Genomic DNA, 19,135 nt, shown 5'->3' with positions numbered 1-19,135 from the left:
CTACATTCCATTTTACTTTTTTATTTTCTGATTACATTGTAATCTGGTTTGGTTCGCACTCAGAAGTGTTTCAGCCCCATTGGCTAGGTTTTCATTCCTTTGATTTAGATTATATACACTAATAATAGAATATGTATATGTACTATAGATTAGAATACGTAGTCTAATATTGGCAAGCTATAGACCCAAACTTAGGGACAATTTTTACCTGATTAAAATTAAGTATCTTAATCTGTTAAACTAAGTTTTGGGAAGGGGACCAATTACAAGGTTTTTTTTTGTTTTTTTTTTTTTTAAAGAAACAATGTACTACATATATACTAGCCAGTATATTGACTTGCTCACTTGCTCATACACAATATTTAAATGCTCTGCCTGTCTGTACCTCAATCTATTTACTTTACAGTGATTGTTTTTCAAATATAACAATAGGAATGAAAAAATAACCAAATTGATTTTTCAGTTCTGTGGCATTCTTCTAAATTAAAATATACGATAAATTGATAATAATTTAAGTTCTTGGATTGTCTAGCTGCCACCTGAGTTTTACATTTCAGGTATCAGCTTGCCTAGAAAGAATTTATTTATGCTATAAAATAAATTGTGATCTGCCTTTAGAGTGGAGAAAAGGAGCCGCTAGATCTTGGTGTTCCTATTTCTAATTTGGATGGACAAAGAGTGATATTGGAAGAAAAGGATCCCACTAAAGGAAAAGGTAAGCACACAGTATGGGGTTTTTTTGGTCTGCCTGTCCATTTGTTTGAATGTGTTGATTGGCATCAAATGTGGGTTGTCACTAAGGGATTAGGGGTACTTCTATAGTTGTGCACCTTCTGAGAGTTGCATTCTGAATACTGCTGTAGGAAAGAGGGAAGCTTCACACTGTGGTCTAAGGATGTTAATATATTGGTTTGAACATTACTAGCTGCCTTATCCGCCTAAATTGGCTCGTATAAAATGAGTGAGGACTGCAATGTTATAATTAGGAATATTTTTAATGTATACATTATATTTATATTGATAGCTATCTGGGAAAAATATATATTCATATAACATATGTGTGTTTTCTGAGAGATTTCAATTTAGGAGCTTTCCTATATGTATATACAGTATATTTTTGGATCAGTATAAATTTTTTTTATAGGTACATATGTTACCTGTTTATAGGTACTTATGTTATAAGTGCACATATTATGAGTTCAAATGTATAATTACATTTCCTAAACCATGTCTAGAAAAAAAATCATTGTTATTTTTGTTTATATTTCAATATGTTCTTGCCTATGTCTGATACATGCAAATGAAGATAGCCATTTCTTTCCCAAAAGAAATCTAGTCTGCCGACCTCATTCATGACAAAAGAAGTCCTTTTCAGTATTGGAATACAGGAAGCCAGTGGGACATTTTCCTTCTTTATTGTATGTCATTTTTTTTTTTTTTTGGTTCTGGGGAGAAAACCACTCACAATATTTGTCCAAGTCACCTCTCCTCTATGGGCCACCGTTTTCTTTTCTTTAAATAAGGAGTTTGCATTAGAGAATCTCCAAGGTTGTTTTTTGCTCCCTCTAATATTCTTCAGTTCTCAGAAGTTTTTATTTCATTTATTTCAAAATAGTTTTAAATTTACTACTTTCTCACCTTTGGGCTTATTTTCCAAGTATCACTTAATTGGGCCACAAATTATGCATTATAGACAACGAACAAAGTGACTGACTTTCTGTATTCTAGAAAATAAGACATTTTTATTCTTCTGAATGACCACTCTGTAATATGTCATACCTATAATAACTTTTAAAAAAAACAGTATTTAAGAAAAACGTTTGCTTATAACCTCTTTGCTTAGAGACTTAATCTCACTGTCAAGGACAACCTGGGTGTAATTGAATTTCGATGTTTGGATGTCCCAGGATTATAAACATATCTCCCTTTGTTTAGTATTCACAGACAAACAGAAAGGTGCATCAGCCAAACAGAATATAGCTGTAATTCCCAGTTCCAGAAACCACTCCGCTACGGTAATATTTCTCACCACGTTTGTTCCACACATTTCCTCATGGTTGTAAGTGTATCTTTAAAAGTGGAAGCTTTGGGTCCCCCAGCCAAGCCCCACCCCTGGCCACGCCCCTCTAGTGGCCAAAGCTATAAATATACATGTTTCTGTTGACCTCACTAACAAGCTGTGTTTTTCCCTTTCTCTGAACTTGTTTCTCCTCCCAGAATGGGAGAGCCGCAATTCTGTTGGGTATTCCTGTCCTCCTTCCTGCCACTGCTCAGTTCATTTCGTTTGCAGTCCAATAGTTCAATTAATATTGAACCATTGCTTTCTTTTCCCATAATGCTGGTTGTGGCTTAATAAAGATACGCTTGATATAGTCTTTATATTCTATGGGGTTTAATCAATCTGTGTAACATCTGTAACGCCACAATCTGTTTTTTAAAATATTTCTTGTTTAGCAATGTATTCAGTGTTTATTACAATGTATCTGAAATGTAAGTAGAACTTTGACTTTCCTTCTAATACAGGGAGAGGAAAGAACACTAGGCAAGTCTAATTCTATTAAAATAAAAGGAGAAAATGGAAAAAATGCTAGGGATCCCCGGCTTTCAAAGAGAGAAGAATCTATTGCAAAGATTGGGAAAAAAAAATATCAGAAAATTAATTTGGACGAAGCAGAGGGTATGTGAACTTTTTAAAACTTCCACATGTTTTAGATAATGCAATAACAGTTTTCAAGCAAAATTATTAAAAATTCTTTTTTTCTTAATTATTTGGAAAAGTAAGTTCATTTCATTCAAGAATATGCATCTTTCACTGTCGTATTAGCATATTTATACTATTGCTGTAACTTGGAATAGAATAAAACCTCATTAATTTGGATTATTAATTATTAGTTATTGGTTTATTGGTTAATTATTGGTTTATTTTAATGAACATATGAGATTCTTTGCAGCTAGCAAATATTTGTTAAGCTATGTGTAATGCAGTATATTGGAGGTGATATAGATGTTTCCTGCCCTCTAAAAGTTTGTATCCAATAAATAAAAGAGATAAGACATACAGAAATAAATAAGTTAGAAATGTGATTATGACAAATGGTTAAGAACTTAACTAAAGAAGGGATGCCTTCTATCCTGAATAGAAGCTATAGAGAATGTTTCTGGGGTGAGTAGCATTCAATTTGAATATTAAAGGAAGGATTAGTTATTGACAGATGATGGAGGTTGTAGGAAAGGGCATTCCAGCTGAAGGGGAACAGTGTGAGCAAAAGTATGGAGGCAGGAAAAAGTAGCCCATCTGCAGGGGCTGCTAAGGAATCCAGGTTGGCAGAAATATAAATATTGATTAGGTGATAATGGGAGAAAAGGTGAATTGAAGCCAGATTGAAGAGAGTCTTGCACATGGTAGAAGCTTAAAAAAAAATGTTTGCTGAGTTAAATTGAATTGAATACCAGGCAAAGAATTTTGAAATGAAATCTGCAACTTAGAAGGCATCAAGAGTTTGGGAGCTGTTGAATGAAGGATCTTAACAATCGGGAAGGTAAATTATTTTGCAACCAAAAGCATTATTTACCTACAATGTGCTCAAATTCCTCAGGAACAGCTCCTACAACTAGGCTAAATATGCTGCTTGCCACCTTGTTTGTTCTGTTAATTTGCTTATCTAATTTTTTTTTTGTCATGGATAGCTTAAGGCTAAAACCCTACTCAGTTTAAGTGGAACTCTAAATTATAAAATTAGTTGGATTCTAGTTAATGAGGTTTTATTATAAAGCAGTTTTGGCCATGGTTTACTTCTGGTCAGTATTTATGGCATCAAGAAAGATCTTTTAAACAGTTCTTGTTTACTCATGAAAATCACTTTTTAAAAAAGACGCATGGTGACCTATTATGGTGACTCTTTCCTTTATACATGAAAGATGCTATTGAAAAGATTAAGGGGAAAAAGAGGTAACTTTTTATAAAAAACCTCCTTTCCATAGAAAAAATGGTAATGAAGCAAAGCAGAAGGATGCTGGGTTCTGATTCAGTTTAGCCACTGATTTGCTGTCTGACTTAGGCAAGTCATAGTCTATCTCTGGACAGTCCCAGTTTCTCCATTTATAACATGAGAAATGGACTCAGTAATGTCCAAAGCATTGAAAACTGTTGGAAAGTTATAGCTTTCACTGTAGTTGTAACCAAAAAATTAAATTTAGTTAGTATAGCAGTTAAATATGTGTCGTGTAACTAACCCTTACTAACTTTGTTGTAAAAATATAACATATGTTAACCTCATTCTTCAGTGACTTCCATTCACCAGGTAAGTGGTTTGTGATATTTTTGTCATTTGAAGTTAAAAAAATAGAAAACTTCACTTTGGTTGTTTATATTCAAGTAGCATCAAATACATGATTTTTATGTTCTGGCAAGATATTTTTAAGGGGCTTAAAAGGGTTTAAATGAAAAATTTTAAACCTGCCCTAGTTTGAGACTAGACAATGTTCAATCATATCCTTTGTGTAAGGTATGAAAATCCAATCCTGTCTGTAGGAAATTACCATTCTGGATTTATTCTAGATGGGAAAAGTGTCCAAAGATTAAATAAGAGCACACCTGTTCTGGATAGGAAGCGGAAGGGAACAGAACCATTGTTTCTTCTTTTTGGTGCAATGTCCCTCTACCACACACAACATCAAAGTGAAAGAGGCAGGGTTTACATCTAAGGAGGTAGTTGGTGTTCTGGACCTTGAACACTGGAGGAAAGAGTGGCATCCAGGGGAATGCCTTCCTTCTCTCCCCCTTGCACAGGCAAGTTGTTGGCTTCCTTTTAGAAGGATTATTATGCTTAAGAGCCAAGAACACTATCAGGGTGGCCCAGCTCCAGATCTTCCTGATTATTCATAGTTCTATGAATTTTATAGCTAGTGGAAATTGCTCCATGAAATCAAATGGTTGTATTGCCAAGGGATCTTGTACTTTACTCTCATTCCAAAGCTGAGAGTTATGTTCTGGGTGGAGAGAGTAGGGTCCTGGAGGAGCATCAGTGAGAGAGGGAGAATCATGAGATTAGCCACCCTGTTCTCCATTTGTGTTTTTTATAATCATATCAATATCTTCGTACCTTTAAGTTTTAACTTCCCCTAAAGATACAAAAATATTGATATGATTATGCTAAAATATAAAAATATCGAGTGACTCTTAAAACAAACATAGTGGTGATATGGGAATTAGTGTAAAATTTTATATTATGTATTTTAAAATGTGCCCTGAAACATTGGGAAAAAACCAGGAGTCTAGATTTTATAAATCTTTATTTTTAGGTACTTGAGTATGGCCATTGTAAATTCTGAAGACACTCCCAGAAGACCATCTAAGACAAAAGTTTTGCCTTTATGAGTGAAAAGGTCCCCATTTAAGATAGCCCTTAGTTCCAGGCCTTAGAACAACAGGACAGCAGATAACTCAGGAGCCAGCCTCCTGGAAAATAAATTTGGTGATTGTTGACATTTATCAGTGATGTTTTCTTTAAAACGGTCAATATGGGTTTTTCCCCAATAGAGTTTTTTGAGCTCATTTCCAAGGCTCAGAGCAACAGAGCAGATGACCAACGTGGGCTGCTAAGGAAAGAGGACCTGGTCCTGCCAGAGTTTCTCCGTTTGCCGCCTTGTGCCGCCGAGCCAAGTGCATCTACTCCCGCCACAGCCAAAGGCCTAAGCAAGAGAACTGTGAAAAACGGCGGCAAGGAGAAGGCCACACAACCCAACGGCAAGCTGGAGTCCCCTCCCAGCGGGCCCGAGAGCCCGGTCAAGAGCCCAGGGCCTGCCGAGAGCAAGCCCCGGCCTCCGCTGGCTGCCCTCCCCACCCAGAAGTCCTACAGCGGCCCCTTCAGTGCCCCCTTGTCTCCCATCCCACGTGCCCAGGAGGCACAAATATGGAAGAGGCAGTCGGAGGAGCTCCCCGCTGCCGAAGGCATACAGACTATAGATGACGAGAATGTCGCCGACCTAACCCTCGTGGGCGAAGGAGATATCAGTAGCCCCAACAGCACTTTATTACCACCTCCTCCAACGCCGCCGTCCGATGCCTCGAAACTCAGCGAAGCCAACTACTCGCCCCCAACTCCTCTCACAGATAAACAGGAAAAACCTGGCTATCAGAGATCCGTTTCAGGTATTTCTAGATTTTGATTTTTTCCTCTACGCTTGCAACTTATTTTATGTTTTCACTTGTTAATATCAGTATTCTACATCCATTTTTCAGTTTTAAAAGTCCAAATTAGGTTACCTTTCTGAACTATCCATATTTGAGTTAGAAGCTTTCATTGCAACAGTCTCTTCCTCGTTAAAAGAAATTAGTTTTGTTTTTTTAAATATTGAGTGTTACAAAGTCTAAAATTAGTAAATAATGGATTATTGGGGTACTAAAATTCTGATAATCTTCAATATCATGGATAAAACACTTGCTGACTATGAAAGTTGCCTCCTGCTCTAAAGAGGATTTGAATTTCAAATGTAGCTATACCAGTACTTCTGGTAATAGTTTTTGCCCTACCATTTCTAGAAGAAAAATATCATTATAGGTTCCTACATGAATGATGTTGCTTTTGGTTTAATTAACATTGCCTAATCCTTTAAAAACAATAACTAATTATTACTATATAAGTGTAGTAGAAAGTATTGAAAATCAAAGCACTGAATCAAATTGAAATGGTAACGAAAGTCCAGTGTAGAGACCAGGGCCTGCAGAGAGCATTGAAACAAAAACTGGGGAAATTCAAAGTTTTGACCTTTACGGCCTAAGACCTAGTTAAAAACTATTACTCACCATTAGTATATCCAGGAAGAAAAAAAATGACATTTAATTTCTAGTACTAGGAATAAGCACAGCAAATGATATGGATTTGGCTGGAATCCATTTTAAATTTTAATTGAGTCAGTTTGCATTTAAAATAAAAAACCCTCCATAATTTAGAGCAGTAGTTTCCCTAAAAGCAGAGTGTGAAATTTGATATTGTCCAAAAGTGTACATGTTTTTGTAGCAAATGCTGTTTCCATGTGCTACAGATGTTCTAAATGGAAGTGTGACTTGTGGCACACACATGATTCTAGCATCCATCTGAATATAAACATATTCAGGGAAAATTTTTCCAGAAACCGTATTCATTTTTACTCTTTCGCTCAATTAATTGTGCCATGGTTTGTCGGACCACCATTTCTTTTAATGTAAGATAGCATTAATATTTTTAATATATATTTTTACATAGTGATGTCTGTTGTTTCTTTTGTTTTATCAATGAGATGTAAATATCTTTTGGATTGTTATATTCTTCTATATGGCAATGTGAATGATTCCTTTTTGCTCTATCACATTTATTTCCATAAACTGACAGAAAAGGTCTATGATCAATTGTTGACTGACCTGTAACCCAGGGCTTTCTATTAAGGACATATGAAGTGCATATTTTCAGTGTATTTTATGTATATATGTATAGATCTGTATCTCCCTTTTCAGAACTTGTATACCCCGGTGGGTTTTAGTTTTTTCTATGAAGTGCTAATATGAGAATCCTTATCCTCGCAGCTTTAGAAATGGAGCATATTTTAATGCATGCATTATATTTCTGTATAATCACTGAACTGTAGCTTTCACCTTTTCCGTTTTCTGCTCTTGCTTTGTAGATACTTTTGTGTAGCCTTTACATGTATTTTGTATGTGTTCTTTTGAGAGGAATAAACTCTAGATCTAATTACTCAACTGGTTTTACACTTTTCTCTTTTTATTTGATCATTTTCTGCCTTAATAGTCAACTGTAGCTGTCATCTAACTCAAAGTAATTAAAATGTTTCAGTGTGATTACGTTAAATGTACTTTATGTGATGTTCTGGTACCTTTTAAAATGTTAATGGTACCAATATAGACTGGTGTATATATGTAAAAACTGAAAATATTAAACTTAAAACAAAGATATTTTTTCCTTTGGAAAGTGAGCAGATTTTTGGGAGATCACTGGGATTGATAATAAAAATGAAATATCCTTTGATATCTACATGTGAAGTCTGAAATTTAGATGTTTACTTTGATTACCCCAAAGCTGTAATATATTTAAATATCGTACACATTTTTAGTAATCTTAGTCATCTAGTTATATAAATAATTCATATTATTATTTGGGTAAACTGGTCTTACCCTCACATCACTGTCCATCTGTCTCTTCCCTTGTCAGTTATTTTTCATGCTTCCTTAACTCTTCCATCAAATGGGAATTCAGTGAAAAGAGGAGGAGGTTAAATTGAAATCTAAAGACTTATGGTATTAAGTAGCTTTTGTATAAGTTATATCGAGAAAGAGAAATATGAGAGAATAAGGTTTTGGACCTTCTATAATATTTCCTCTATTTTTTCTTGGTCTTGAATAGTGGAAATAATTGAGAACTGTACATACTGAGGACATAAAAGGCTTGAGCTGAAACATTCACCATAGTGGGATGGTTTTTAAAATCCAAACTGATCCCATATATATAATATATTTGTGTATGTGTATATATATATATATGTGTGTGTGTGTGTGTGTGTGTGTGTGTGTGTGTGTGTGTGTATACATATATCTGGAAAAAATTGTGCGTTTAATTCATTAGAGTTTTTCAAAAGATCTTTAGATTTGTGACCAGGAAAGTCCTTTGGTTCAAAATACTTTTGCAAGATTAAATAAATTAAATTATATATACATATATATATGTGTGTGTGTGTGTGTATATATATATATATATTTATATATACACATACATACATATATATAGATATATATGTGTGTATATCTATATATCTATAGCTATAGCTATAGCTATACACACACACACACACACACACACATATATATCTATATCTATCTATATATATTTTTTACTTTTCCCAAAGAACAAGTCTGAAGTGAACAGAAAGTCATCAGTTCTCTGAAGATTCAAACTTTTTACATTATATATTCAGGTTGGCCTTGGATCTATTTCTTTTTCTGTCTCTCTGATTGTTTCTGTCTCTCTGTCTCTCTTCCTCTCTCTGATCTCTTTGTCTCTTGTCTGTCTGTCTCTCTCTCTCTGTCTTTCTGTGATTCTGTTTCTATCTCTCTGTCTCTGTCTCTGTCTCTATCTGTCTGTCTTTCTCTCTCACTCTCTCCCTCCCTCTTCTCCCCCTCCTCCCGTCATTGATAGAAAGTAATAGAGCTAAGATTAGAATCCAGATTGTCTATTTTCTGGCCCAGAGCACTGTGTTCCTAAAGGATGATCAGAAGAATCTTATCAGTTTTATTAAAATCCTATTTAATTCATAGATGGGAAAATGATATATTTTCAGCACTGACCAAACTAATCAGCCAAAACCCCCAAATAAATATTCATTCACTTCACACATTGGCTAATTGTACTAATAAACCTTCGCCTTAGTAGTTAAAAGGAGGTTGATAGGATAAAAGATATTGGGGTCTGTGGTAGTGATCTAGGAGTTTATTGAAGTCATTCCTAAGCTTAGAGAGCTATGTCTGGGTCTTACTCCTTGATTGAGTCCATAAATTCACTAGTCAGTATGATTTATCTCTGGCTATCTAGCAGTCAAAATAAAGTCTTATTGGGAGAATTAGCCAGGTGAACCAATTAAAGCTAAAAATACCTAATTAGTGTCCAGTCTTGCCAAGGTTGGGTTGAAACACCCTCTGATGAAGACAAAGATGTTTCTTGGAAGATGAGGCTCCTGGTGAAATGTTAGAAAGAGGTATCAGTTTATACCAAATCGGCTGAGGACTTCAACCCTTTGGGAGAAGCACATGTTTATATATTGGACCTCCTGGGAAACACTACTGAAATATATCATTAATAGTGTTTGGATATTAGCTTCTCACTGTATGAGCTCTACTTTCATTTCCTCCTAACCCCTAATGCCTAACATGGCTGTCTCCTTTTGAAAAGGGTTTATTGTTAAATGAAGAAAGAAAGGAAAATGGGAATTCATATTTCAGGTATGGATTGGACTAAATTATCTCTGAAATCCCTTCCAATTCTAGGTCTATGATTCTGTATCAATCAACAAGCAATTATTAAGCATTCACTCTTTACTAATTAATCCCTGTTCTAAATGCGACAATCACAAAGAATGAAACAATTTATACTCTCAAGCTTCCATTTTATCATAGGATAACATATCTTTAAGTATGTGTACAATATATAGAGATATGTGTATACAGAATAAACACGAGATCAATATAGCATAGTTAGGGAGAGTGGGTACTAGTATGTTGAAACTTCTTATAGTGGTATTGAGATATATATTTTGAAAATGAATTAAAATTCTTTTGGGGAAAATTTGAAAGCTTTAAATCTTTCAAAATAAGATTTCTAACACATTTTAAAAGTCATATTTAAATTGCTTTTTACTTGTTCACTCTTGAAAAATAAGATTTGAAAGTCTTAACTAGCTATACTTTTCTGCCTTTGCCATTTAAGGGTTTTTTTTTTTCTGTACCATATGTCTGGCATGGTTCATTCTGCTGTTGATGTTTCCTCCTGGGGCTGTATGCAGAACGGCTGTTTGGCATACTGGTGTGCTTTTTTGCTTTCCATGGAGCCGATTTGTTCATTTTGCTTCTCAAGTCTCATAGCAGCAATTCTAGCACTCCAACCCTTACCCTGTGGGTTTGGAAGAGAGAATATATCTGCAACTTAGGGGATGGGGGTGGGTGGGCAGGGAACAGACTTTCTAAAGCACCCTGAATCTCAAATCAGCTCCAGCATGCACTGTTTCTCACTGATCTCCTCATCACCCCATCCTTTGATGTGGCCCCAGGGTTGTGCAATGATAAACCATCACTTTTTATTTAAGAGGAAAAAAATTTAGATCTCTGCTCCTGTAAATAGCTTAAAGATGAAAGGATACAAAATAATTGAGTCTTGCTTTGGTCATGGAGTCACATTATATTTAAGAGCTATGGGTGAATGACAGGCACTCCCTTCTCATATTAAAAATATAGTTTTTATTATTTATTATTATTATTAGCATAGATTTGTTTTGATTGCAGCATTGTCTCCATCGGGTAGGAAAACTGTAGAGTCATTAATTTCCATTTGTTGAGCACTGTCGTAGATTTAAAAAAACATCTTTTAAGTGGCAACTTGTTCTGAAGGGTTGTCATGTATTAAAGGGCAGGACCTTTTTCTATCATTGCTTATAAAAGCTCATAATTATAATTAACATTAATGTTTGCAAACATTCTCTCACAGAACTAGCATGAGTTTTATTACAGCCATTTCATAAATGAGAAAACTGAGGGCCCAAGAAAGTGAAGTGAGGCACTTTTGCTCATGATCACAGAATTAGTAAGCATAAAGTCTAGGATTTAAGCCTGATGTTGCATCCAGCACTTTCCCAGCTAGTCTGCATGGCTGCTTCTTCATTGGAGACCTGCTTAGTCTGTAGCAACAATAAAAGTTAACACTTATTATAGCACCTCAAGGTTGAAAAGCACATTGCAGTATTAATTCATTTGAAAAGTATTTTTTGTTTCTCGTCATTTTTCAGTTGTATCTAACTCTTCATCGACCCCTTTTGGGGTTTTCTTGGCAAAGATACTGGAGTGCTTTGCCATTTCCTTCCCTGGCTCATTTTACAGATTAGGAAACTGAGGCAAACAGGATTAAGACATGCCAAGGGTTACACAGCTAGGAAGTGTCTGAGGCTGGATTTGAACTTATGAAGAGAGCCATCAAGCACTCTATCCACTGAGCTGTCTACTTGTCCTTAGACATTATCTCCATTTAAAGATGAGGAAGGAGAGAGTGAGAGAGGTTTAAATGATTTAAGACCACACAACTAGTAGGCATCCAAGGTGAGCTTTCAGCTCAGGTCTTTCATATTCCAAGTCCAGAGATCTGTACACAACCATACCATGATTAACAAAATATAAAGAGCCCCCCTTTCGGCAATCTTGGGGTTTTTGTTGAGAATTTAAAATTGTATTATCTGGGTTCATCCTAAGCAAACGACCTTCTGTGTTAGTAGTTGGGCTAGGCATGCTTTGGGAATCATTGATCATGTCACTGATTAATATTCATCTCACCACTAGAGAGAAATCAGCAGTTCTCAGTTTAGAGATGTGACCCAGTTTGCAGAAAAGCAGTAAAATGGAAGATTTCAAATTTGTCCAAAATTTAGATTCTCCAAAGATATGAATTATTCATGTTCTTTAGTAAGATTATCTGTAGACAAACCCAAGAAAATACTGATTAAAATACCTGATGTTTGCCCAGTAGTCCCTTCAAGTAAAAAGAGAAAAAAGCTTTGGTGGTGAAAGAGGGGGGTTATTGTACCCCCCAAATACCCAAGCATTTGTTATTTCTAGACAAATTTCTAAAAGTTAAAATGCAAAACATGAGAAAGTTGAAAGAGTCCTTAAAGCTTGAATATCTCAGTTTAAATCCTAGTTTAGATTCTTCTTGACTATATGACTACAAGCAAGCCACTGTTTTTAGCCTCAGTTTATTCCTTTATAAAATAGCAATAATATTTTCAGTATCTTTCTCATAGGATTGACGTAAGAAAAATGCTTAAAAACATGTAACAGCTAAGGAAATCTGAACTGTTATTGTTAAACTCAGTTTCTCGCAAAGTATCAAAATGAGTAAGTCAAAAAAGTGTTTTTAGATTTCCCAGAAGACTGAAAAATGCCTTACCATCATATTTTGTGTGTGTGTGTGTGTGTGTGTGTGTGCATGCATAAATGCATGCATGTATATAAAAATAAAATTATGTATTTTAAAGTTCCTTTTTATAACAGTTTCACCTGTTTATCTGAGCCTTTTTATTTAGGAGGAAATTCTTGTCCTATTGTTAAGAAAACTATCACAAAAAGATTTGGAAGTGGCTCATTCATCATCAGAGATAATAGCAAGTTAACTTAGTTGGAAAAGACCTGTTTCTGTTTAAATTTGGTATTCATCTGCCTAGTATTCCAAACCTCATTTGTAGACCAAAAAAAAAACCTAGGCAACAAGAGGAACTGGGAAATATTCAGGACTGTCATCTGATTCTCTTAGATTTAAAGGAGAAACGGATTTTATCTTACCTATCATTACATTGGATTCCTTTTAGTCTTGATTGGGAAACTGGGATATTTTATTTTATATTGGTCCTGAATCTTTGGAAAGCTAATGATTAGGATTTGGGGTATGTAAAGTAAAGAAATAATTCTAGAATCAGATTAAATCATTCTTCACTTGTTTTTTTTTTGTTTGTTTTGAATATTAAATACCCTATCTCTCTTGTGGTTTTAACTACAGGTAAATTAATCATTCAGAAATATATATATTGAGAATCTACTGTGTCTCTCTTTACCACAAAAATCCCCAAGATGTGACTTCTTACCTTAAGAAGGCCTATGATCTAGTCACATATAAAACAGAGTATATTTATGTGCTAAAATAGATCATATTAGTTACAAGTGTTTGTCAGTTTAGTGAAGCAAATGATGAGTGTGAGCTGGAATAATAATAAAAAAAAATTCATGGAGCTGGAGAGATTGGCTGTAGCCTTGAAGTATAAGGAGGTTTTAAATACTTAGAAGGGAAAGGGAAGACATTCCAGACAGAGGAAAGGACCAGAGACAGAGACAGGGACACACACACACACACATAAAGTGAGACATACACACACACACACACACACACACACACACACACAGACAGAGAGAGAGAAAGAGACACAGAGAGAGAGAGACAGAGAGACAGAGAGACAGAGACAGAGAGACAGAGACAGAGACAGAGAGACAGAGAGAGAGACAGAGAGAGATACAGAGAGAGAATACATAAATGAGAAGATAATCCTGGTTTATCGAAGAGTGTATATTACATGGAACAGTGGGAAACAAGATTAGTGAGACAGGGTAGCAGCCAGATCATGGAAGGCCTTGTAAGACAATTAATGGAGTTTAGACTTGATTCCATAGGCAATAGAACATCATTTTAGTATTGATAAGGAGAAATGACATGATAAAAGAACGTGTTTTAAGAAGATTCCAGGGGCAGCTAGGTGGCGCAGTGGATAGAGCACCAGCCCTGAAGTCAGGAGGACCTGAGTTCAAATCTGGTCTCAGACACTTAACACTTCCTAGCTGTGTGACCCTGGACACTTAATCCCAATTGCCTCAGTAAAATAATAATAATAATAATAATAATAATAATAATAATAATAATAATAATAATGTTTCATTGTTCTGTAAATTGTTTATTCTTTCAACAGATTTTATTAAGCATTTACTATGTGCTGAGAATGGCTGGGGGGGGGGGAAGAGAAATAAAAAATTTAGATGACACAATCCCTGCCTTCATGGAGCTTATGGTGAAAATGGGGGACAATGTGCGGACACACGCGTATACACATAACGACAGCACTTCTTATCCCATGCACATTAAATATCTGCAAACAAAGTACGATGTGAGATCTGAGGGAAGAGGTCTTTACCAACAAGGGGATCAGATAAGTTCATGAATGAGGTGCCATTTTAATTGGACTTTGAAGGATGGGTAGGAATTCAAAAGGTAAAGAAGAGGAAAAAGGACATTTCAGTTATAGGATTCAGCATAGTGACTAGAATTCGAGAGATGACCTAGGATGCTATGGTGGAAATTGAGAGTAATCTTATAGAGTAAGGACCTGGTCTGTGGTGGAAGCAGTGGGAATGTAAAGAAAAAAAACAACTCTGAGACATTCTTTAAAAAATTACTGAACCTGGTGGTAGTTTGGATATAGAGCATAGAAGAGAGCCAAGATTTGGAGGAGAAAGTTAACACCATTAACCCAAACATTATTTGGGAAAAGTAGTTAGTTGAAAGGGGAGAAGAGACAATGAATTCAGATGAGTTAGAAGAGGGAGCTGTTTACCTAAGTAGAGATTTATGCATACAAAAAATGAATGAGACTGAAGTGCATGTATAAGGTCAAGGTTAGAGAGGGTCACCATAGAGATTCAGTAGCTGAAGTCACAAGAAAATGTGGGCTAATGGAAAAATTAAAAATAAAAAGCAGAGCATCAAGGCCAGATCTTTGAGAGGGAAACCATAGTTGGGGTGGGGGAGGATGAGATGAGCAATAGAAACAAACATTGGATGCAGAAAAAAAATTAGTTAAGAAAATCACAAGAATACAAGATCACAGAAATCAAGAGAAGAAAGAAATTCAAGAGAGGATGTTGAAGAGGGAGGGGATGATTGTGAGCTTGAGATCAAACAGCCAAGAAAACACCATTTTTATATGATTTGCAAATTTCTGCATTCTTGGAAATCTTGGACCTTTAGATTTCTCAACATTCTACTTTATGGTAATACAAAGGAACCATCTTTTATTTTCCTTAATTTGGGAGGAGATGTAGTTAACACATTTTTAAAAAATTAAAGCTTTTTATTTACAAAACACATGCATGAGTAATTTTTCAACATTGACCCTTGCTAAACCTTGTGTTCCAGATTTTCCCCAGATGGCAGTTAATCCAATACATGTTAAATATGTTAAAATATGTGTATAGCATAATTTCTAATAAGATTTTTTCTTGGTGTGAGATTATTTCACCAGGTAAGTGTTATCATAATGTTGGGGGGAAATCATGGACGGAACATAACATCATAGATTCAAAGATAGAAGACAAGTCAGAGGTCAGATAGCCACCTACCCTATTTAATAAATGAGGAAAATGAGATTAAATAGCTCGTCCAAAATCACATGGAATTAGACATTATAATTTGGATGGATTCAAGAGCTAAAAGGATGTATACACTGGATAAGTATAAAGATGCCAGAAATAAATGCATACATATTCTAAAACATAGCCAGTAGTGGATGTGGAAAAGGGAGCTTCTGCCTTATTCTGATTAGATGGAGAAATCTCCAAGGGGAGACCTGAGGTATCTCTCAAAGGTTAACAACATGCAAAATGCTTTGGGTAGATTGTAGCAAAAGTTTGAAATTATAGTCAATTTGAATAAATGTATTCCTTTATTTGTCTGTCTGTCATTAATCAATTGCATTTAAACAATATTTAAGATTTATAAAAATATTTTTATCTTAACTCTGAGAGCTAAGTATAGAAATACAAATACCTCTTTTATAGATGAAGAGATGGGTTTATTGAGGTTAAATGAATAATGTTCATGGTCACAAGGTAAATGTTAAAGCCATATGACAAAGAACAAACATTTATGTAGATTTCGATCATTTCAGCGTTTAGGATTTTCTTGTACTTTTGTTGTTGTCTAGTCCAGGTCTTTTTAAACTTTTTCCACTTGCAACACCTTTTCTCTTGAGAAATTTTTACATGACCCTGGGTATAAAGGTATATGAAAGAGATATGTAAATCAACCATTTATTGGTAGTAAATCATAATTTTACAATACTTACATTTATTTAGGAGATCCATGTGGGATTGTAAACCACAGTTTAAGAATCTAGGGTCTAGTCAGTCAGTCATATCCAATTTTTCAAGACCGCATTTGGGACTTTCCTTGCAAAGATACTGAAGTAGTTGGCCATTTCCTTCTATAGCTTATTTTACAGATGAGGAAATTGAAGTGAATAAGGTTAAGTGAGTTGCCCAGGATGGAAAAATCACTTACTGTAATTTCTTATTGAATTTGTTGATCATTATTTAGTCAGGTGGGAATTTAAGATCTTGTTAAAATAGGTTTGTGAGATTTACTAGATATGCCTTCATTTAATGGCTATTTTGAGTACCAAACTTCTTCTTTTCTAGCTAAATATTTCTGATTCTTTTCACTGTTCATCATCTAATACGACAAGGTCTTACAGTGGAAAGAGTTCTGATCTTGGATTCAGGAGTCCTAAATTCAAATCTGGCATTATTGTTTATTCGCTGAATTTCTTTGGGCAAGTCAGTTTATCCAAGCCTTAATTCCTTCTCTATAAATTGGGGATAATACCTGCCCTCCTGTCACAAAGGATAGTTGTAAAGTGCATCAGATTTTTAAATTGGAGGAAATCATAGAGTTACTTCCAACCCATATTTAAATCTATTTTACAACAAAAAGTCATCCGGCTTGCTCTTGAAGACTTCCAGTGATGGGGAATCCACCGACTCCCAAGGCAGCTTATTCTGCTTTTAAGCAGTTCAAGTTGTAGTGAAGTATTTTTTCCTTTTTTTTACTTATTGAGTCAAAATTTGTTCTTTAGCAGGATTATAGCAAGGAACTAATTGTTCCTTGTTCTAGGGCCAAGAAGAACAAAGGTGAATTTTTCTTTGACCTAAAAACAACTTCTTCAGACTTAAAAACAACTATAATTCCAGGCTATGGTCCTATAACCATCCTGGTCACATTTTAGTTTTGTCAGTGTCATTCCTAAAATAGTGTATCCCAGAATTTAACACAATCCAGATATTATCAGGGCAAAATACACAGAAGCTATCAATTTTTTTGTTCCAAACACTATTTCCCTATTGATACAACCTATAATCACATGATCCTTTTTGGCTGTCACATCATAATGTTGATTTATATGAAATTGACTGAAACTGAGTTTTTTCACACAAACCCATTCTCTGTCATGTCCCCTGTAATGTACTTGTACACTGAAATTTTTTAGAGCCAAGTGTAGGAATTCACAGTAATTTCTCCATTAAAATTCATGTTGGATTTCTATCGAGATCTTTTTAAATTCATAGTCTATTATCCCAACATTTTAGCTATCCCTCCAATCTGGTGTCATTTACAAATATGATAAGCATTACCATGGCAGACTTGATCCAAGTCATTGATAAAATAGCAAATAGCAGAAAAGCCAATATGGTAGTACTGTGGCAGAGACCGCCCTCCAATTTAACATTAATTTATTAATGGTGACTGACTCTAGTCATTCAACTAGCTCTGACTCCATCTAACTCTGTGGCTATCTCATTTATATTTCTTCATCTCCTCTACAAGGATAACATGAAAAACTTATAGTCAAATGTTTTGCTGAAATTCAGGTATGCATTCCCTTGACCAAAAAAAGAGAGGAAATAAGGTTAGTAGTGTTTTGAAGGAAGCTTTGTGCCTTTTGGTGATTATTGAAGCTGCAAGTTTCTAAACACTGATAAGCCACCTTTTTAGTGATGCTTTCAAGAATTTCATCAGAAATCAAAATCAAATTCACCAAATTCTGGAATGCCAAAAGAGATCTGCAGGAGACTTCAGAGAACAACTTATCCAACCCATACCTGACTGAGAATCCCTTCATCATCCCCAGTTTGTCATCTTCCCAGACTTTTGCTTTAAGACCTCCAAGATGGGTGTTTATTCTACATTCCCTAAAGATTCTACTTTTGAACTGATTTTGTTGAAATTCACACAGTAGAATTTTTTTCTTTAGCAGCAAAACATTTTGGGCATAAAGGTGATTGCTTCTACTCCCATACTCGTAATTCACTTCAATTTAAGAATATGTACACTTATTAAATGACTGTTATGTATAAGGCATTGCTAAAAAAAAAAAAAAAAAAAAAAAAAACAAGGCATAAATGAAATAGAACCTGCCCTTAAGGACCCTTAAGGAGCTCATGGCTGAGGGAAATAACATAATTAGGCTTGTTGTTTGTACAGAAGACTTCTCTATTTTTCATTTATTGATTCTCTTCCATATTTTTTTTCTCTCTCTCTCTATTCCTCTTCACTTCAGCCTCCTTCTGTTTCTGAAAATGAATTTATCTGTTTTATTGAGAAAATTAAGACCAGTTCCCAAGAGCTGAATAATTTGCTCAACCCTACCTTAAACTCTTGCTACATATTCATTTGTATGTCTTCTCTTCACTCTCTAGTTAACTATGAGGTGGCCCTTCTCCTTGTTGAGACCAAGCCCTTCTACCTTTGAACCCATTTCATTACTCACCTATCATTCATATTCATCATATTCTCTCTCTCTCTCTCTCTTCTCTCTCTCTCTCTCGCTCTCTCTCTCTCTCTCTCTGTCTATCTCTCTCTCTCTCTCTCTGTCTCTCTCATCTCTGTCTATCTCTCTCTCTGTCTCTATTTCTCTCTCTCTCTCTCTGTCTATCTCTCTCTCTCTCTGTCTCTTGTCTCTCTCTCTCTCTCTCTCTCTCTCTCTCTCTCTCTCTCTCTCTCTGTCTGCTCTTCTC

At 35.2% G+C, this 19,135-nt stretch overlaps 1 protein-coding gene across 1 annotated transcript in view; it reads left to right on the top strand.

Moving 5' to 3' along the window:
- The window catches only part of RGS12 (regulator of G protein signaling 12), a 208,328-nt gene that overhangs the window by 178,453 nt on the left and 10,740 nt on the right, over positions 1-19,135 (top strand). Inside the window, 4 exon segments of the mRNA XM_074274976.1 lie at positions 619-715; positions 1,936-2,015; positions 2,524-2,677; positions 5,540-6,151. Coding sequence (XP_074131077.1) covers positions 619-715; positions 1,936-2,015; positions 2,524-2,677; positions 5,540-6,151 — 943 coding nt within the window.

The sequence above is a fragment of the Sminthopsis crassicaudata genome, chromosome 6 (genome assembly GCF_048593235.1).
Source record: "Sminthopsis crassicaudata isolate SCR6 chromosome 6, ASM4859323v1, whole genome shotgun sequence".
Classification (NCBI taxonomy): Eukaryota; Metazoa; Chordata; class Mammalia; order Dasyuromorphia; family Dasyuridae; genus Sminthopsis; species Sminthopsis crassicaudata.
This window is presented reverse-complemented; position numbering and strand designations above follow the sequence as displayed.